The sequence below is a fragment of the Xylocopa sonorina genome, chromosome 8 (genome assembly GCF_050948175.1).
Source record: "Xylocopa sonorina isolate GNS202 chromosome 8, iyXylSono1_principal, whole genome shotgun sequence".
Classification (NCBI taxonomy): domain Eukaryota; kingdom Metazoa; phylum Arthropoda; class Insecta; order Hymenoptera; family Apidae; genus Xylocopa; species Xylocopa sonorina.
In genome coordinates this window covers 4,912,863-4,931,754 of record NC_135200.1, presented here as the reverse complement: position 1 = coordinate 4,931,754, position 18,892 = coordinate 4,912,863, and the positions used below count along the sequence as shown (strand labels likewise).

General features: G+C 47.8%; 1 protein-coding gene across 1 annotated transcript in view; it reads right to left on the bottom strand.

The window, feature by feature from the left end:
- Sick (sickie) overlaps nt 1–18,892 on the bottom strand; it is a 164,991-nt gene that overhangs the window by 114,679 nt on the left and 31,420 nt on the right. The window contains exons 4-5 of the mRNA XM_076899505.1: nt 18,693–18,862; nt 1,524–1,684 (exon numbers count right to left, since the gene is read on the bottom strand). Of these exons, the coding sequence (XP_076755620.1) occupies nt 1,524–1,684; nt 18,693–18,862 (331 nt within the window). The remainder of the gene's footprint in view (nt 1–1,523; nt 1,685–18,692; nt 18,863–18,892) is intronic.

The following is an 18,892-nucleotide window of genomic DNA, read 5'->3' as shown; positions in this document are numbered from 1 at the left end:
TTGCCACCGTCCTTTGAATTCTACCACAGCCTTTTTAATTCCTTCTCTCCCAGTTCTTTCCCTCGTTACCCTCGATATCGCGACTAACGTGAAATTTCTAATAAATTATAATTAATATTTTGCAGCTTCGATTGCAAAAAGAAATTTCTTAAGAATCGTATTATTCTTTTTAGCACCAGAACGCGTTCCGTGTTTCCCTCTTCACGCGTTATATCTCGAACAGGTGAACCGTTTGTTTTCTTTATTCGTAAGAGACGATACGTTCGATATCGCGACTAACGTGAAATTTCTAATAAATTATAATTAATATTTTACAGCTTCGATTGGAAAGAGAAATTTCTTAAGAATCGTATTATTCTGGTTAGCACCAGAACGCGTTCCGTGTTTCCCTTTTCACGCGTTATATCTCGAACCGGTGAACCGTTTGTTTCCTTTATTCGTACGAGACACCAGCCGATCCTCTTTATCCATATTCATGCGGATACACATACGTGTGCGTTGAAAATACTTAGTCGGAATAATTTATGAGCATTTTCATCAATTTTAATGAGCATCCCGAAGCAGCGAGTAGGGCTCAGACCAGACGGTTGTTTCTCTGTCAACCCATCGCACTGTATAACCCAGCTGAATAATTTCATCCGTCGTATCGATCGATTATTTAACTCGAATCGGACTTTCGACAGAATGCAACGCGAATTTTAATCCAGTTACTTAACCTCGAGGATAAGTCAGCGGGACGAGGCTGCGCCGTAGATCCCGAGGGACCCATAAATATCCTCCGTGTCGCTCCAAGTGCATTCAATCTCTATAATTTAATATACCGCGTAACGTAATACAAGTTCGAGTCCGGTAACCAATTTACTTTAATTAAGTGATGGATCACGCGGAACTTCCGCTGGCTAAACCTATTCCCTCTGTCCCCGTGGATAATTCGAGCTAGAAGAAATCACGGAAACGTATCGATCCGTGGTCACATTCACCTCGCGCTATAGTCATTCCAAACTCCTTTTCCAATCAATCTGAATGATCTTTATCAAAACAGCTGCCATTAGAGACTTGCGATCGTCACTGTGCAAGCATCGATAAAAACAACAATTCCGCACCTCCACGCGGAAATATACAAATAATCGAACTCAGAAAGTAAACCAATCATAGAAATACGAACTAGAACGAAGGGACACCCTTCGATTCGATCCACCCTCGCGAATTCCAAATGAAAAAAGGAAGAAGCGAACAGGCTTGATCGATCTTAGATTTCTGCTTATTCACGGAAGACCGAAAATCCGATTAAGTACAAAGGATTTAAAAAAGAAAAATAAAGAACAGTAGACTGGACGCGTTCGAAATGGTACTCAGCCTCCTTCCGTACTCGCGATGGAAGTCCAGCGTGGAGTCGTAATCAACTGAAATCCACCGTAACTCGATGACTCCTCGATTTCTAGGTATCCACAAAGGATTTCGTCGCGCGATAGACCAAAGGGAAGAGAAAAGTAAGGAACTGAGAGGAAGTCTCGAGGACTTACCGAGTTGCGACTGATGCGTTGGCGTTGGCGCTGGCCTAACTTTGTCCGGGGGACACCTCCTGGTGGCGGCTACGGTGGCAGGTAAGGGTATGCTCGTCCCAGCGCCTGGTCCGCCACCTGCACCACCGACTGCCGACTGCTTATTGTACGGAGACGGCAATCTGGAAGCAAAGAGATCGATTTAGAAAGCAGCCTCCCAACGGAGTCGTTACTGTTATTCAGACTGGGATCGCTTCGCGTCCCGTCGAGGACGCTGGGATTGCAGTGTACCCAGCAAGTGCGCCCATTTCGACGTCGAGGTACACGATGTGGACGCTGATGGAAAATTCACGACGCAATCTCGCGTGCGACTGATGATCTCGTGACTTTGATGTCTCAATGGAAGAGGAGACTGATAATTCGTACTCCTCTTCGTAGAACGATCGAAAGCATCGCTCCAACGGTCCTGATTTCATAATGGCGCATTGGGTCGGTGGGTTCGCGTCGAATTTATCGAGAATCGAGCTCGTTTTAGTTCCTGCGTGAGATTTAAGGCTGTTAATGATTATAAAGATGATAAAACGTAAAATTAAAACAGAGAATAGAATTCATAGATAAGAGAATAGAGTTTCGTGGCTCGAGTGAGATGCTCCAAGATGAAATTTCGAGGATGATTCGAATTATTTCTCAGCTAAATCAAGATAGCAAGCGTCCAATTTCTCCAAGATCTAACGAGGCTCTGTACACGATGACTGCTGTTCGATAGCCACTGACATCGGCTTTCAGGCGGCGCGGCGCGTCGAACAGCGTCGAAAAGCCGCGAACCGTAACGGCGGCGATGAGATTTCGTGCCGTCGAGTTGGAACGGAACTACAGATAGGCATCGAGTAATTACAGCGCTTAATTACTCTCTCCGCGCGGCGGGTAATCTCGACTGTATCGCGTCGCACGGTCAGTCCAGGGAATAATACGCGCGGTGTTCGCTGAGCGCGTGTGGTACGCGAACGACGCTTGAATCGAGTCAGTTAGGGGTCGTGTATCGACTGTTGCGAGTCGTGTAACGCTGACTGATGCGATTTTGAAATTGTTAGCGGGAAAGAGGAAGAGCATTCCTCGCGAAATCGACTAGAATGTATCCAGTGTTCGACTGCAGATAAATCAAAAGTGAAACGAGCGATCTCGCGAGGCGGAATGAAACGAGCACGAATCGCAATCGAGCCACTTGCTCGAAGTCTTTTTGCGCGCGCTAATGACAAGCGCGAAGTCGTAAGTCAAAAAACTGGACGTTGCACAATGCTCGCTATTTCCATCGGGATTCATTAATCACGAACGCGAGCGACAGTCGAGAATGGTAATCAGATTGGCTCTCGCGGATAGATTCGATTAGAACTGACTCAGATTCGATATATACGCGCGCGAAGTTTAATCGCGTCTCTGCAGAGATACATCGAAATGGCGGAACGGAAACTGGTCGACGCGCGTGGATATCCCGCTGTTTCGCGCGTGCACCAAGAAAAACGCGTGAAAGTTCGAAAGAGGCGAGAGCGACGAGGGGAGGCGAAGCGACAAGAGAGAAATGTGGCAGAAGAAAAAGAAGAGGACTCGAGGAAGGCGTGAAACACAGCGGGCAAAGAAAACGCGGGCGAACGAACGCGCGCACGAAAAGGGTGAGGAAGCTCGTTGGTGGTCGGTCCCCGTGCTCGTGCCATACGCCAGTTCCCTTCGACGGGCTTCTCTTTTTTGCCTCCGGCCGTCGCCGTACTTTCCATTCGGCTCTGTATACCCAAGGGTGCCGTGGAATCGGTCCGCAGGACCTCGTTCGAGTCTACCATAAGATGCTTTCGAGCAGAGCGACGAATTTCGACGGGCCAAGTGTCTCTCGAGTAACGTCGTTTTCCACGCTTTTCAATATTTCCACGATCTCACCATTCGTTTCGTAATCTCGAAAACTTCTTCTCAACAATCGACCAACGTTCGTTCGTGTCACTTAAGAATTTTTTTCTATGTATTAGTGTAGTGGCCTCACGACACTCGCCATTAGAGGGGCATCATCGCTTACAGTTCCCCACGAGTGCGCAATTACCTGTTCGTTCCAATATGTACAACTTCTGACCTGTCCCTAACATCCCAGCGTCCAAGGCTGGGCCCAGGACGAAACGTTCTTCCTCCCTTTTCCTTCTTTCTCTCCTCTATGATTCACAGCAAAACCCAAGCAAAAACGAAGCGCTTCGTTAGAAAAGGTTCTACTAAAATTCCATTCCAAGACACGAGAAGCGTTTCTAGGAGCGAGAACGAGACGAGAGCCGAACCGCGGTGGATTTTAAACCCGCGACAGAGAGGCGGTGCTCGCGAAACGCCAAGTAATCCGTGGAAAACATATGAAACACGCTGTTTCCCTACGCGAAGTTTAACAGCCAGCTTGTGTGTCGCGATCGTGTCACCACGGTGAATAGCAAATATTTAGTTGGTACGTGATGACGTCTGGGACACGGGTACTCAAAGAAGCACCCTTCTTCTTTCTCCTCGATTCCCCAACACGCGTCGTCGTTTAACCGGGCCTCGTGTCCCCTTTGTTGACGAGTCGACCGATGAACGCGTCCAGTTCTTGGAAACTGACATCAAGAGAATCTGAAAGTCCTCCTTTTTCGAACGATTCCATCGGAAACGGCGATGGATACTTGGAATTCCTTCCGCTCTTCGAACGCTAAATTTAGTGGACAGAGGGTCTCGAGAATCGATGATACTGTTATGGGTCGCAACTTCGCTGCGTTTTATTCTCTTCGTTTCGAACGAAACTTTGGCGAAACGATGGCTCGAACGAGTAACGAACTTTTAATATCGTCGAACAATGCGACGATATACGAACCGAACGACCAATGTAGATCTAACATACTTCGATCGACTACTCATCGATACCACTGGCTTCCATTTTGGTTCCATTAAACGAGTAAACTCTCGGTTACTTAAAAGAGCAACTTCACTCGTGTAAATTATATCTATCATGCCCTCGACATTCCACAAACGTTACTCGACAAGCATTTCTATTCAAATTTCTCTAACTCCATTACATCGACAATCCCGTGTGCCATGACATCGCACGCCCGAGCATATACCATTCCCTGAAAGAATGCATTTCGAATCGTTCGTATCCTGAAAGAGAGCCAGTGATTTATCAAGATTTATGGAATCTTTTCTCCCAGCCGAGAGGTCTAAGATTCGTAGCGATACCGAGCTGCGCCTCTGTTAAAACCTTTGTGCGATGATAAAATTGAATTCCTCCTGCGTTCTCCGCGTTCCTGTCCAACCGAGGAAGGGAAAAAAAGAATCGTTTCGATCGCACGCTCGAGGCGGGACGAAGGGTTCCGCGAATATTTACGAGGGTAATATCGGGAATTAATGTCCACGGTTGGTGTTGCCTACAGCAGTGCGCGTTTTGCAATATCAGCCGCGGGAACCAGCGGTCATATTAAATATGGCGGGGCAGGACGCCTTCGCGACTCCTTTGTCCCGCGTTCGCCGGTAGAAAGATGACTTTTGTCGAAGTGTCGTGCTGTCGAAGACATCATCGAGCTCGTAATGGCACAACGCGATTGGGGTGGCTCGTTAAGGGTTGCAAAAGTTTCCAAAAGCCACGTGGTGCCACTGAAACACGCCCTTTCACGGATCCTGTTTCGTTCTCCAACTTCGTCTAGCTTTAAATCGAGTTCGACGACGATTAAATTTAGCGGGGTTGATTCGCGCAGCTTGATTGGATTCGCTTCGTTATCGACGCACGTTATTCGTACGAAACACGTTTCACCTTCGAGATTTCTCGATACTGAGGATGTATCCCGCTTTGACTAACGACACGAGAGAAACTTGTCTCGATGCGACTTGAATTTTGGTCCCAATCGAGCGGTGATCAAGCGACACTGTCGTAAAATACAAGCAGGCAGCTGAAATAAAATCACCTCGAGCCTGATATAAATCACGTGCATTTTTCTACCTGAAATTTACGTATCGTTAACTCGACACACGTACGCCGTCAATTAGCCGCGATTACCCTCGAAATAACTTGACCCTATCGTATAGCCAGTCGCGGGCGTTGCGGGTCATTAAATGCTCGAATAAAAGCAATTAATTAGAAAAGTTGTTATCGGCTCGGGTACAAGCGCGCTCTTTTAGTTCTACAAGTGTTATTAACGCGAATGATCGATCGCGTAGCAGGATTTTTCTTACGCGACAGACACGCGCGGGTACAGACGCGACACGCGGAGACAATTAATGGAGATCGAGGGTATGCACGTGTACGTAGATCGCATGGAGAGGTACGCGAACGCTGGCCCAGTGTAAACTGGAAGGAGATTCTGTTAATTACTCAAGCTTCTGGCTTCCACATCCGATGGGACACCCTCGAGGATCAATATCCGATTTCTCATCCCTCCTGGTTCAGCGACCACCAGTCTCGTCCACCCCTCGCGTCTACCCTTCGAACACGTGCTTTCGAAAGGTGCTTGGATTCCTGGGAAATGTAAGTATCGATACTCTCCAGTAATTCGAAGCGTAACTACATTTTTCACAGATATTTTGTTATTATCAAGGGCGGAGGAGTTATATTAATTAGATGCTTCTCTGTCGCTACAAAATACTCGAATTATCCTGCAAACGATCTTAGAGAATACTCTTTTACAATCCCTCTTTCTCTCTCGTCCAAATATAATTGAACGTGTCGGTTTGAAAGTTATCCAAGCGCCTTTAATCAACCGACGAAGGCTCGCCAGCGATCAGGACGCGAGAAAGTAAACTCGCGGATCGATAGGTTGGTAATTCCCGCGGCTTTAAAGCGGCTGTGTATCGCAGAAATTACGAGAACGGCTCGCCATATTATATACACACATACAAACGAGCGTAAACTGGTCGTTTTACTTGAACGAGACTCGAACAGCGGCTCGAAGAGAGCTGTGTAGCTGTGTCGTGAAAGCGCGAACGCTGCCTAAACCAACCCCCTCCGTGCCCGTCGATATCGCAGCGGCTGGATCTAATTGGTCGGTCGATTCGAAAAATCGCGCGGTTCCCGAGCAATTAGAAGGAATGTCCGCCTGCTGTTGCCGTGGCATCGATAGGTATCTGGTGCAGCTTTTACCTGCTTAACTCGAGCCTAACCCCCGCTCAACTTGGCCAGAACCGCCGTTAGAAACTTCTGCTCTGTCCTACGCTCGGCTGTGCACCTCGAGCCTCGTCCCTCGTCCAGGTAACCAATGGGCTAACCTCGCTCCAGCGATCCAACAAATAGATTCCTACTAATTGTCCACCGTGTACCTTCGAATGTCCCTACGGTTTGCCTTTCGTTCCGTCTCGATCGTTTGACGTAGGAACCTTGCGATTTTGTGCAACGAGGAAGCGTGGAATTGTGGTGGAAAGATGACTCTCGTGAGAATTTATTAATTGATAAGACGAGTAGAATTTTCTTGGGGGACTATCAAGTAGATTGGAGTTAGAAGGCTGACGAGTACGTTTGGTAACTTTGTTATTGGTCGTTAAGAAGATATTAGTCGATAACGCGTGACTCGAATGTTAGACGGATCGATAGGGGATGTTTTGTTAAGTAAAAAATTGCTTGGAATTGCGTGGAGATTTTCACGTAACGAGGTGTACCTGATCATTGGGACAGTCCAAGTGCGATTATATCGTGTGGAAATAACCGATTCGATCGATTATGTTGAGGTAATTCATTGCTGGCGAAATAGTAACGCGGCTGAGTGAATTTGCGTCAAGTGGTGATGTACACGATGGTCTGATAGTGTCGTACATGTTACTCGAATACTTCGCTCGAGTAGTTAATTCATTCGCGGGTATTAGGGGATATTGCGTGTCACGCGTGGATGCGAGCCAAACTCTGGAGCCGCGAGCATAAATCTCGTACCGAGAATTATGCGCTATCTTGGTGAAAAAAGGAAGCAGACTCGATTAATTGGCCAGTTCTGGGCGATACTCACTTTAACTTTGTTCGATTATTATCTCATTGTTCGATTCACAAGAAGTTGGTCTTTTCTCAAATCACTTCCAACCCCCTCGCGCCTTATTTTCCTTAAAAACCACCTTACTTTTTTAAATATTAAAAAATCTATCACTGTTACCATCGTTCCTACAAATTATTCAGAATATCGGATAAACCTCAGCCCTTTTAACCAACAAATATCGCGTGTCGAGGCCCAACAAGTTTCGAATAATTCCATTTTTCATCGATGTCGAACGTAGCGACGTCTTCAACCCCTGATCGCGACGAACTTCTGAGCTCTAACTTCGTTCAATTATTATCTCATTGTTCGATTCACAAGAAGTTAATCGTTTCTTAAATCACTTCCACTCCTTCGCGCCCTCGTTTCCTTAAAAATCATCTTACCTTCTTAAATATTAACAAATTTATCACTCTTACCATCGTCCCTACAAATTATTCAGAATATCGGATAAACCTCAGCCCTTTTAACCAACAAATATCGCGCGTATCGAGGCCCAACAAGTTTCGAATAATTCCATTTTTCATCGATGTCGAACGTTGCGACGTCTTCAACCCTCGATCGCCTCTTCGACTTCCGTCTTCAACTTAATTAGCTCGAGACAGCGTAATCGGTTCTCGCGAACGCGAAGTAAGAACCGATCGAGCGAGTGGTCGGTGGTTCCCATCGAGAGAAAGGACGTTAAACCGAATGTGTGGTCGCGCGTTGTTCCAGAGAGCCAGCGGGGTTAAATTTAGATAATCTCGGGAAAAAGGACGGTGTTTTACCAGGAAGGCCGACGCACCGTTCCATGCGGACGATATTATTATCGCAAGCGTCCGGGGCCACCGCTTATTATTCCTCGCGTTTAGAAACGCAAGGACGCGGGACAAACGTTTATTAGCGCGCGGGTGTATTCAGCCCTCGCGATGACTAATGCCGCTTAATATACCCACCCCGTTCCGGTGAAAACTTCGCTACGATCAGCGTCGTTCCCCGTGCTTCGAGGAATATATTTTTCCTCGCGCGTCTTTAGGATCGCGCGGATCAAAGGAGAGGGTTGCAACCCTCCTCGTACGTTTTTCAAAATTGTTACGGCTAAAGAAATTAGGTATTCTTTAATTTATGCACATTTACAGTTTGAACAGGTTATTCGCTATACTCTTGGATATATATTAAATTTATATTATTATTATTATTATTATAAGTCAGAGTGTGTTTATGTTAATTTTTTGTATCGTTGGAAGTTTACAAACGAAGACCAATTTGGTAACACTGTTTTATATGGTGTACGTTTTGAAGAGGCTGTTCGTATTTTAGCAACGCGACTCTTGAACACCATGGGTTCGCTCGTTTAAGGGATTAGCGAAATCCCTTAACGCGTTCCGTGTGGATCTCCTCTCGAAAAGGGCTTCAACTCGCGAGCCGCGTTCAGTTAATAAATTCGAAATAAACCCGCAGGATCAGACGATTTGCAATTTTTCGAACTTGAGAGGAAGGAAATCTCGATCAAACGGAATGCAAATAGCAGTACATAGGCGGACAAAGCGGTTGCGATGATCGCGAGTTCCCACTGTCGAGGGGCACAACCGGATCTTCGCCTCGAAAACGATCGAACGGTGCTCTTTGTTCGCGACAAGAGAGCGTCGAAAGGTTACGCTTAATTATGACATTCAGGGAGGCACGTTCTAACAGCGAGGGAAGTGGCTTTCCCTCGAGTGTTTGCGTGTCACGAGATCCGTGTAAAAACTGTTTGACGACACCCACGTCTGCAAATATCTAACCAACCAGTGATACGAGTCTAACTCACGGCTGTTGCATTCAAACTACAAGAATAATCATTGTTTGTCGATTAAATTGAAAATTGGCTTGAACAAGGGTGAAACAAGAGTACGATCCAAACACTCGACGCTCTCGCAGACGTATCTCTTTCTAAACCAAGCTTCGTTCTTAAGAATCGAACGCCTCGCAGTTGCCATAAACTTCGTTCGTAGAAAAGATCCGCTCGCACAGCAACTCGCGATCATCGTCGATCGATCTTCGAACGCCGTGGCGCGCACTTCGACCAGGCGGTCTCGAAAACCAGCGAGAACGTACTCGACGATCTATTTCTGCGACCATTCACATCGAAAACATTGACTCACGCTCGGCACCCGGGGTATCTTTGAACTGTTGCGGCGAAGAAAGAGGATTTCTAGCCGACGGGACGCAAGGGTTGGACACGAGGGGGGGTTGGGAACGCGTGAAATAATCGCGCGGCTCGCGGATGATAAATCAAACCGTGGGCCGTCGACTCGCAGGCGGACGAGACGCGAGCGAAAGGGCGCGAGAGGAAAAAAGGAAGGGCAGCGAGGAAGGAAGAGAAAGTATCTCTCTACGGAATCGCGACCCGTGGCTGAGCCACGTGCTTCGCGAACAACCAACCCGTGCTCCGATCTCTTCTTTTTCTCGCTTTTAAAACCCCTTTCTCGCTGCGCTCCTCTATTTTCGTTCGTCCCTCTTCTTTCTCGATAGAAACCAGCCTGCTCTCTCTCACTTTGTGTCTTCTGTGACTTTTTCTACATGTCGTGCTAATATTTTGATCGATACCTCGTCGATGGTTAGACATCTGTGTGCGTGTCTGTCTCGACGAAGAAAAAGAAGTCGATCGATTATTGTATTTGTAGACACTTCGAAGCCCATTTCCTCGATATTACAAAGCATTCAGATGTTCCTTTTCTTATAGCTTTTAATCGAATTATATTAGCTAATCACTTGGTACATTCGACGATACTTACATCGACCAGCTCGTTTACACGTCTCGCTAATTCCTCACGGTTCACTCCTTCATCGAACAAGATGGATCCATTTCGCTGTTCTCCATTTCAAAACTACCATATCTCGACGATTTACGATACCATTGATCACATTGAATTCGAGCGATTGATTCGCGATTTCTCACAACACCCGAACCAGCCATGGGATATCCACGACGAAACGATCGCGTCTCGTTCCCTCGTCCACTGGTCCCATCGAAGACGACCCGTGTGACCCCCAGCATTCGCTGCAGAATCGTGCTCTTTCCTGTCTTTTCCCCTTTTTTCTTACCGGATACATGCAGTTTTCACGCGCACGCACAGACACCGGTCACAATGCAACGGGACACTGTTGCGGATCGTAGCATGGCGGGGGAAAAAAGAATCGGCAGCGTCGACGGAAGCAGCGCGTCCGACCCGTTATCACGCTCGCGAGGACGTCGCTGATAGAAGTGCATCGTATCACGGGAGGGCGCATGAGCCGATGGAACAAAGGCGAGCATTTAATAGGAACCTGATGCATTCGAATTGCAGAGTAATCGGACGCAGATCCGCGGTGTCGAGCGCGGCGAGGTTCATTCGAAAGGCGTAAGCGAGCGACCAGGGACCGGTTCTCCCACGGAAAACCGCCAGAGACGGTTCGCTCGCGACAGAATTTCGCTCAACGCCGCTTTTCTGTGCTCCTTTTTCGTTTTCCTCCGCGCGGTCGTTTCGTCCGCGTGTCCTAATCCTACGAGTTCGTCGTCGCCTTTCGCTCTTTAAAAGGGAACCGCTGTTTTTCGTCGATCGGATGCCAGGTGCGTAGGACTCGAGGGTCGCTGGCATCGAGGAACCCTAAAAATGATTATAGACGCGCGCCCCATAATGGAGACCGTCCCTTCTAATGCAACCTAAGCTCTTCCTCTTCGACCATCGATTCGACTCGTATCCGTTCCCACATTTTTCCTACGCGATATTTCGATATTCCCAGATATATCGTGCGTCTTCTGTATTTACATTTCTCGTTAGATATCCAGGGACGCTGGTGGCTTTTGTCGCGAAGCATTTTTATACCTAGTCGTGTTGTTCATTATCGACACAGCAATAGATCAGAAGAATTATATCTTACAATTAAATTACATCGATAACAGTTCGTCGATTCTTTTATCTAAACGCCGTATATTTCATTTTATACTTTGCTAGCTGAAATAATAAAGGAAAACGGAAGAACAGAAATATAGTTGGTCGAGATTGGAAATATTTGGATGGTTCGTGACAGAATGTTCGCAGAGGATCGCGTGTTCGCATCGACGGTACCAGAGTGCAGAAGGTGTCGAGGCGCGACCTGCAGCCAAGGTCTAACCGGTCCTCCGGGGCCCCGTAGCGATGGCCAGTCCGAGCACCCAGGCGGGGGATCTGGTTTTCAATTTTTCTTCTCTCGATATAGATCGTGACCGAGCACGTCTTTATTCGTCCGCTTCTTCTAATTACACAAGCGAATCCCCGCTTTCACGGGCCTAACCAGGCGTCTTCGTTCGCATCGTTCCTCGCATTCGAACCGAAATCGCTCGACTTCGCGCCCAACGACGTGTCCCTCGACACTCGATTCGTCCATCGATCGAACCAGCCCACTTTCTACTAATATTAATCGCGCCAATATCGAGTCGTAACTGAACCACTTGCGTCTCGAATTAGCGGCGAACATTCGTTCGCTAATCAGGTTGCGATCATCTTTAATATCGCTTTGTCCACGAAATTTCTCGATTTTATAGAATCAAACAATTGTATCTTAAATTGGAAATATTCCATTGCGATCGAATGGGTCTGTATAGATGTTAGAAAAATAAAGTAGTAGGATATCAATTTTTGTCTCTATTATTTTCTAATATTTCCGTGCACTTGTTCCAAGTATTTTTGGTTAACTCGAGTGATATCGTTCCTCGACCATTTTCAACTATATTTAAGGGTCAGAGATCGCGGACAGCGTAAAAGTCGAAGATACGCGCGCACCTCTGCGACACGGAGATCGTGAGCGCAGAATGCGCTTCGACTCGCAAGGCGGTCATCGTGAAAGTTCAACCCGCGAACAGTGATCCGATGTACGCACGCGTTTCAGGAAGCGATACGTTACTTAAATTGTACGGAACGCGGGGAATCAGGATGCTCGACCGCATTAAAAATACCTCGTTTCTAACCCGGTTAAGCCCACTGGGAAGGTATCGAGAAAAACGAGATGAAAAGGTCGTCGCGAAGGTTCGAACCGGTTTTTATCTCGTTCGAAAATCAAATTTCCTACTCGACGCGACTGTGCACCCTGTAATAATTTAAATATTTCCTCCACTTCTCTGTTTAAACGTACAGTGTGTCGCGTTAATAAAAGTTAATATCGTAAAAATTCAAATTCCATGACATTTAATAAAATTCTGATCCATCTTTCGGTAGAAACTAGAAAGGAGCGGCGCATGAAAAGCCACGGTGGAAACAATACGCGAGACTAGGATCAGGAACAATGGCGCTCGGAAACTTCTGTACCCGGCGTAATTGTTCGGAATTAATTAGCGTCGTTAAACTTTGGAGGCAGTTTTCTCTCAGATTCGTTCAGAAGTGGCAGTCGAATCGGTTCCTGGTGGAACGTGGACCCAATTATCACTCGTCCAGTTCGCGACAGGCAAATATATCCACGACTGATTCCTTCGTCGCTGATCGATGCACGTAATTCATTGTTCGATTTAATACTTCTTTCCACTCGCCGATCTTACGCTAATCCTTTCACGGCCCGTGCACCGGTGTGCACGCATTGTATTTTAACGGGCTAAGGCTAATCAAGCGCGGTTTGTGCCACGGTAAAACCGCTGGAACCGGTTTCCAATTAGAGTGTATTATTTCTCCTCCAACAAAAGCCACCGAAAGAGATGCGTTCCGTTTGCACAGTTCGATACGAAACGTGTTCAAATATTTATGCAACGCTGCTTCTCAAACGCGCGAAACTTGCGTCAAGCAGAAAAAATTACGTAAAACCGTTCTTGCGACAAAGTCGTCCGCTTTACGTACGAATGAAATCGTCGCGTTCGCCTTTTAATCGATAATCGTACCATTGTTCGGTGTCCTAACGTTTAATGTCACCGATTGCACCGAACGCGCGCAAACTGGCGAACGACGCGATAAATATTCAGCGTACGGTGTGCACGCGCGAAATGCACGCAGACGGCTGCGACGAGCTGAAATAAAGAAACGCTGTTCTCAAGGACGCAGGAGCATCGAGAGACGGGCAAAACGATACCTGTGCACTTCCGGTGAATTTGGCAAGCTGCGTGCCTTCCTGGCCCCGCTGCTACTTCCGCTGTTTCCCATTTTACAGCGATCTCCGACACGGCCGCTCGTGTCCCCGCTGGATCCGAAATAGTAACACGTCTCTCCTGGTGCACTGACACTTCGAACGGTCGAAAGTGTCCCGATGAATCAACCGGTAGACGCGACGCGACGCGCTACGGTAAATAAACAAATGCACGGTCCTCGAGTTGGTCAGAAAGAGGCGCGAAAAAAAGGGAGGAGGAGCTCAGCTTGAAAAATCTTGGTCGCGATTCGCACGCGAATCGATGCCACGCGAGAAGAGAAAAGAAAAAACAGGAGGCGAGCAGCGTGATTCATCCGCCTGCTCGCGTTCGATCTTGCCACCAGCTTCGATCCTCCTCGTTCGCGCGCGTCCAATTCGAACGACCGGAGAAACAAGACCGCGTCCGTGCCGTTACGCCGCTACCGTTCGACTCTGAAACTTTGACAACGACACGGGATCCGTTTCCTGTACACGCGTTATGATCGCATATCGATTCGTACGCGCGACTATGCACCGTCACTTCCTCCTGGCCTCGTAATCGTCCGCGCGAATCGATCATCACCGTGCACTCGATTCTACTTCCACTTGTCCACGATCATTTTCATCCGTGAGTTCGTCTTCGTCACGGAGACCACCATCGCTCGATCCTTGCGATTATCCCAGCGTCGACTGATCACTTGAGAACGAGGACAGCCCCCTGCGAAAGCAGCGTCTACTCGCGAACCACTGATATCTACCCGATCGATCGTTATCGTTCGACGAACCGTTTATTTAACGGAACAAACGACGATCGTTCGCGCGAGCAAGCAGTCGTGGTGTAGCGATCGATCGAAGCGTTCCTTTTCGATCGCCAACGTGAGAATCGACCGCGAAACCGTCGATTTCGTCCCGTTTCAAAGGACGCCTGAGCAGAACCAGCGAGTCTTAACGTTGGCCCACGCGAGATCCTCCAGATCGATCGATAACGGAGATCGTTCTCGAAGCGAGCATACTTCCTCGATCGGAATTCGCCTTTGTTCACCAGCGATGAAGCGGTGGGCCCCGATTCGCATACCGGCGGACGTGGAACAGGAATCGAGACCGATCGGTTCGTCCGTTGCGAAGGCTTCTCTTGCTCTTCTCTTCTCGTTTCTTCTCTTCTTTCACCAACACTACACGTCCTCCACCTTAGCAACGATGCCTTATGGCGAGCTGTTCCACGGTCATGCTGTGGCCATGGTGTGTAGGCATCGTTGATGGCCCGTTTCAAACTGAGGCCCGCCGAGAGAGAACCATTCCCGTTCCCATAGCACGTGGCTTCTCTCTTTCGCTCGCTCCCACCCCTGTTCATCGCCCCCACCAATCGCTACCGCGATCCCCATCGCTCTATCTTCGTCTCGCGTTGCCAAACTCTCCTCTCTTTCACTCTCTCCTCTTCTCTCTCGCTCGCAACCAGGTTACAGCACGGGGTCTCTTGCTCAGTCTTCCTCCCTTTCTCTTCGAGATCCCCATGCAGATGCAGGCGTGGGTACACGCACGTATCCCTCGCACATGTATTTACCTTCCCTTCAGCGAGCACTCGCGTACGTTTCGTCTCTCTGTCGCTGTAGTATTCCTATCTATCCCTGGTCCCTTCCACCTTCTGTCCTTCTACCCGCGGGTCGAACCCCAGCTTCATCCCTCCTCGTCGGTTCCGCGTGCAACCCCGATGGACCGCTCTTCGTTCATCGCCCTCGAGCCTCCCAATCGCGTTCGCCAACGCTCTCACACACACTGTCTCCCTCTCTCTCTCTCTCTATTCGTTCTTCTCCTTTCTCCTTCCTTTCACTGGTCGCCGTCTAGTCGTTCTCTCGCTTCCTCCCCTGCGTTACAACGCGTTTCCATCCCCCTCTTGCTCACCCGCGTCGCGAGGTACAAGCCAGGCAGCATCCACGGCTACCACTTCCCCCTACCAGGCTCGAACGCTGGCCAATGACACGGCCAGAATTCCGTAAGGACCGACCAATACGCGTCCAGCGTTCCCTATCGCCGATTTTTAAATCGGTTTTTATGGTAATGCGTGCATACCTCGAGCACGTGCACGCGCCTATTGCGACCAGACGCAACAATACACCCTGTGTGCACGAGGGCCTCGCTACGACCGCGACTGGACCGCGTGTCTATTCGACATCGTGATCGTACCCAGCGAGAGCTAGATCTCTACTGAGTGGCTACGAAAATCGAAGCAATCGCTGTTCACTGCTCTTCGCATCGCTTTTCTTCTGCTGGGACTTCATTCTTGCTCTCGTCTCGTTCGTGATTCTTTACTTTTACTGTTATCCAGTACTTTAAAGAGTTTGTGGTCACTGGTTACGTCGTTGCTTTGGTTTCATCGAAACGTAGCGTTCTTTAGAAGAATCGAACGTCGTAATGTTGCTCGAGAGACGACTTGAACCGTAAGAGCAAGACTTTTGAGTAGTTTCGAAGGAATTCAACTCCAGTACCCCATAATATGCTCGCGATAAGAAAGAGACGCGATCGCCTGGAGAAAGATCGATCAGAATTTCTGGATTACCCGTTGTACCCTCGTTATACGAACCAGAACCCATAATACACCCACGTTCGCTGGTATAGCTCGCGTTGCGGAGGGTGTCCCCGCGTGTGTAAGTGGCGCGCGGTAGTATTGTGCGGCGAGAGCGTCTACACGCTCGGTCGTGGGCATAATGGAGCATTGTTAATATGTTAATGTCGACCGTTCCGAAAGGTTCCGACGGTTTACGTTCTCCTCCGTTCCGACGAAGAATCATTACACGGTCCATTAGACGGTGAACCTTGAATTCCAGTTACCACGAGTTCCCGTACACTTTTCTGTGTTCCCGTTACAGTTTGTCCATTTTCTCTTCGTCGACTCTTCCGTTCCAACCTCGCGCGCGACTCCTTTCAATTGGATAATGCAGTTGATTAGACGAGCTACGTTTGGAAATGATCATTCGATTAAACGATGGTCAATTGCATTACAAACTGTATCCAACACTGTGCGCGAGCGAAGTGGACGATGTAAATACGAGATGCGCTTTTGTTCGACGCCCTATCGCGTTCTTAATTCGAATACCGTGGAGAAGACGTACTTGTCGCGATGACAATGACTAACAGGTGCGTAGTTTTCTGTGTAATTTCTGACTAACGATTAGAAAGAGGAGGAAATAATTTTCAGATGAACTCGATCGCGTATGAATACTGTTCTTTGGTGCGAGTTCTTTCAATTGGATAATGCAGTTGATTAGACGAGCTACGTTTGGAAATGATCATTCGATTAAATGATGGTCAATTGCATTACAAACTGTATCCAGCACTGTGCGCGAGCGAAGTGGACGATGTAAATACGAGATGCGCTTTTGTTCGACGCCCTGTCGCGTTCTTAATTCGAATACCGTGGAGAAGACGTACTTGTCGCGATGACAATGACTAACAGGTGCGTAGTTTTCTGCGTAATTTCTGACTAACGATTAGGAAGAGGAAACGATTTTCAGATGAACTCGATCGCGTATGAATACTGTTCTTTGGTTGAATGAAAAGTTCACGACTCAAGAATTAGGAGGTTAATATCCTCCCGCTGGTTTCGCGAAGCTGATGGCGCTCGGTGGCCCCGCGCGCGTGGGTTTAAAAATAACGACCTTGACAGTCGCGGTGGACGCGAACGAAGAAAAAACGCCGAGTCCGTGGAAGCTCCTTGGCGTTCGCGAGCGCAATTAACCGCGGAACCGCGCGCGGTAGTAATTAAAATATTTCGAGCTTCGCCCAACGCGCGAGACCGCGGTTTCATTAACTCTAACGAAACGCAGCCGTGAGAGTCGTGTATACAGGGTGTTACCAAGTAGCTTCGTAACGCGAAAGTGATCGAACGAGCTGATGCGAGCAAGCGTTTCGAATAATCTCGTCTTTCAGTTACAGTAAAGAATATTCTCCATCTTACACGTAGATTTGTAGGTTCACTGTTTATATAGTACAATTAACGATCGCACACTTAACTGAGATACCAATTAACTTTTCAGTTTCTACCAGACACGAATTACTTAAACGACAAACCAAAAAAATTCATTATTTTATACCTTGCAATCGGAACACCGTTAAAATTGAATGTTTGCGTATGGAAAATTTTCTGAACGAAACTATTGCTAGCGTAAAGCAAGTCTGCGCGCTGGTAACCCAAATACAAGATCCTATGGGACACGTATTTGCGACTACGAGCTTTTCTCGTCGTTTTTCAACTACCAATGACTACGTTCCGCGTAGGACGTACGGAAAACACCCTGTATGCAGATGCAGCGTGAACATTCGCGGTCGCAGGACGGTGCGAGCACCGCGTACAGCTTGATTAACGCGGACGTTAATGAGTACGCCAGCAGGGTCGTTCGTCCGACGGGACGACGGTATCGATTTGAGCGCGCGAAGGATAAAAGTACGACGGGGACCTAAGTGCTCGAAAATTTCTCGACACTGGCCGTCGAAAGAGTATTGCGGGGACGTTTATTCGCCGCGATGCACGCTGATCGATATATCAGGGGGATACGCGATAAAAAGTGAGAGGACAGCGAGAAGTCGTCGCTATCGAGTGTATCTGGTGTTTCTGGATACGTGCGATACGAAAAATGCTTCCAAGCTTCAGAGAGACTCTTCGAACCTTGCGTCTCTTCTCGAGCAACGTCCGTACGAGATCGACTATACCGTGAAGCGATGTAAAATCGAAAACATTGTTCCTCTTGAGAAACGAAACCGTGATACAAGTCGGAAGACAATCGCGTGTTAAAAACTCGCGAATTATTGAGACATCGCTTGATGGGATAATCTATTTTCTGAACAAATCTGAGAAACGAATGGATCGATTAGTACGGAGTAAAGTAAATCTAAGAACGATATATGAAGAATCTAGCCAGGCTACTTTTCTAAATTTCTGACAAATTTCTGGTTAACAAATAATACAAAACCGATCCACCAATCCTCAATTTCTAGTTTATCTTCGATCGATGCTGACCAGATGATCCACGGCCAGCAAAGAGAGAAATCTGGCTAACTCGCAGCGTATAACACGAAACGCGTTTTTCCTCTATTATCAGCTGTCGGTAAGAAGAGATCTGCGTGAAGAACTTACCTAGGCATGTCTTGAAGCTGTTTGGCCCTCTGCTTGTACCGCGAGAGAGCGAAGAGAAGAGCAAGGACCGGCCAGAGGGTTGATCCTGCCGCCAATTCGCTGGGATTCACCGATCCCACGTCCGCCCCGAGAGCCCGGAGCGCTCCTACGCAAAGGCTCACGTTCTCGACCTGCGCAACACACGTAAAAAGTTGGTAATC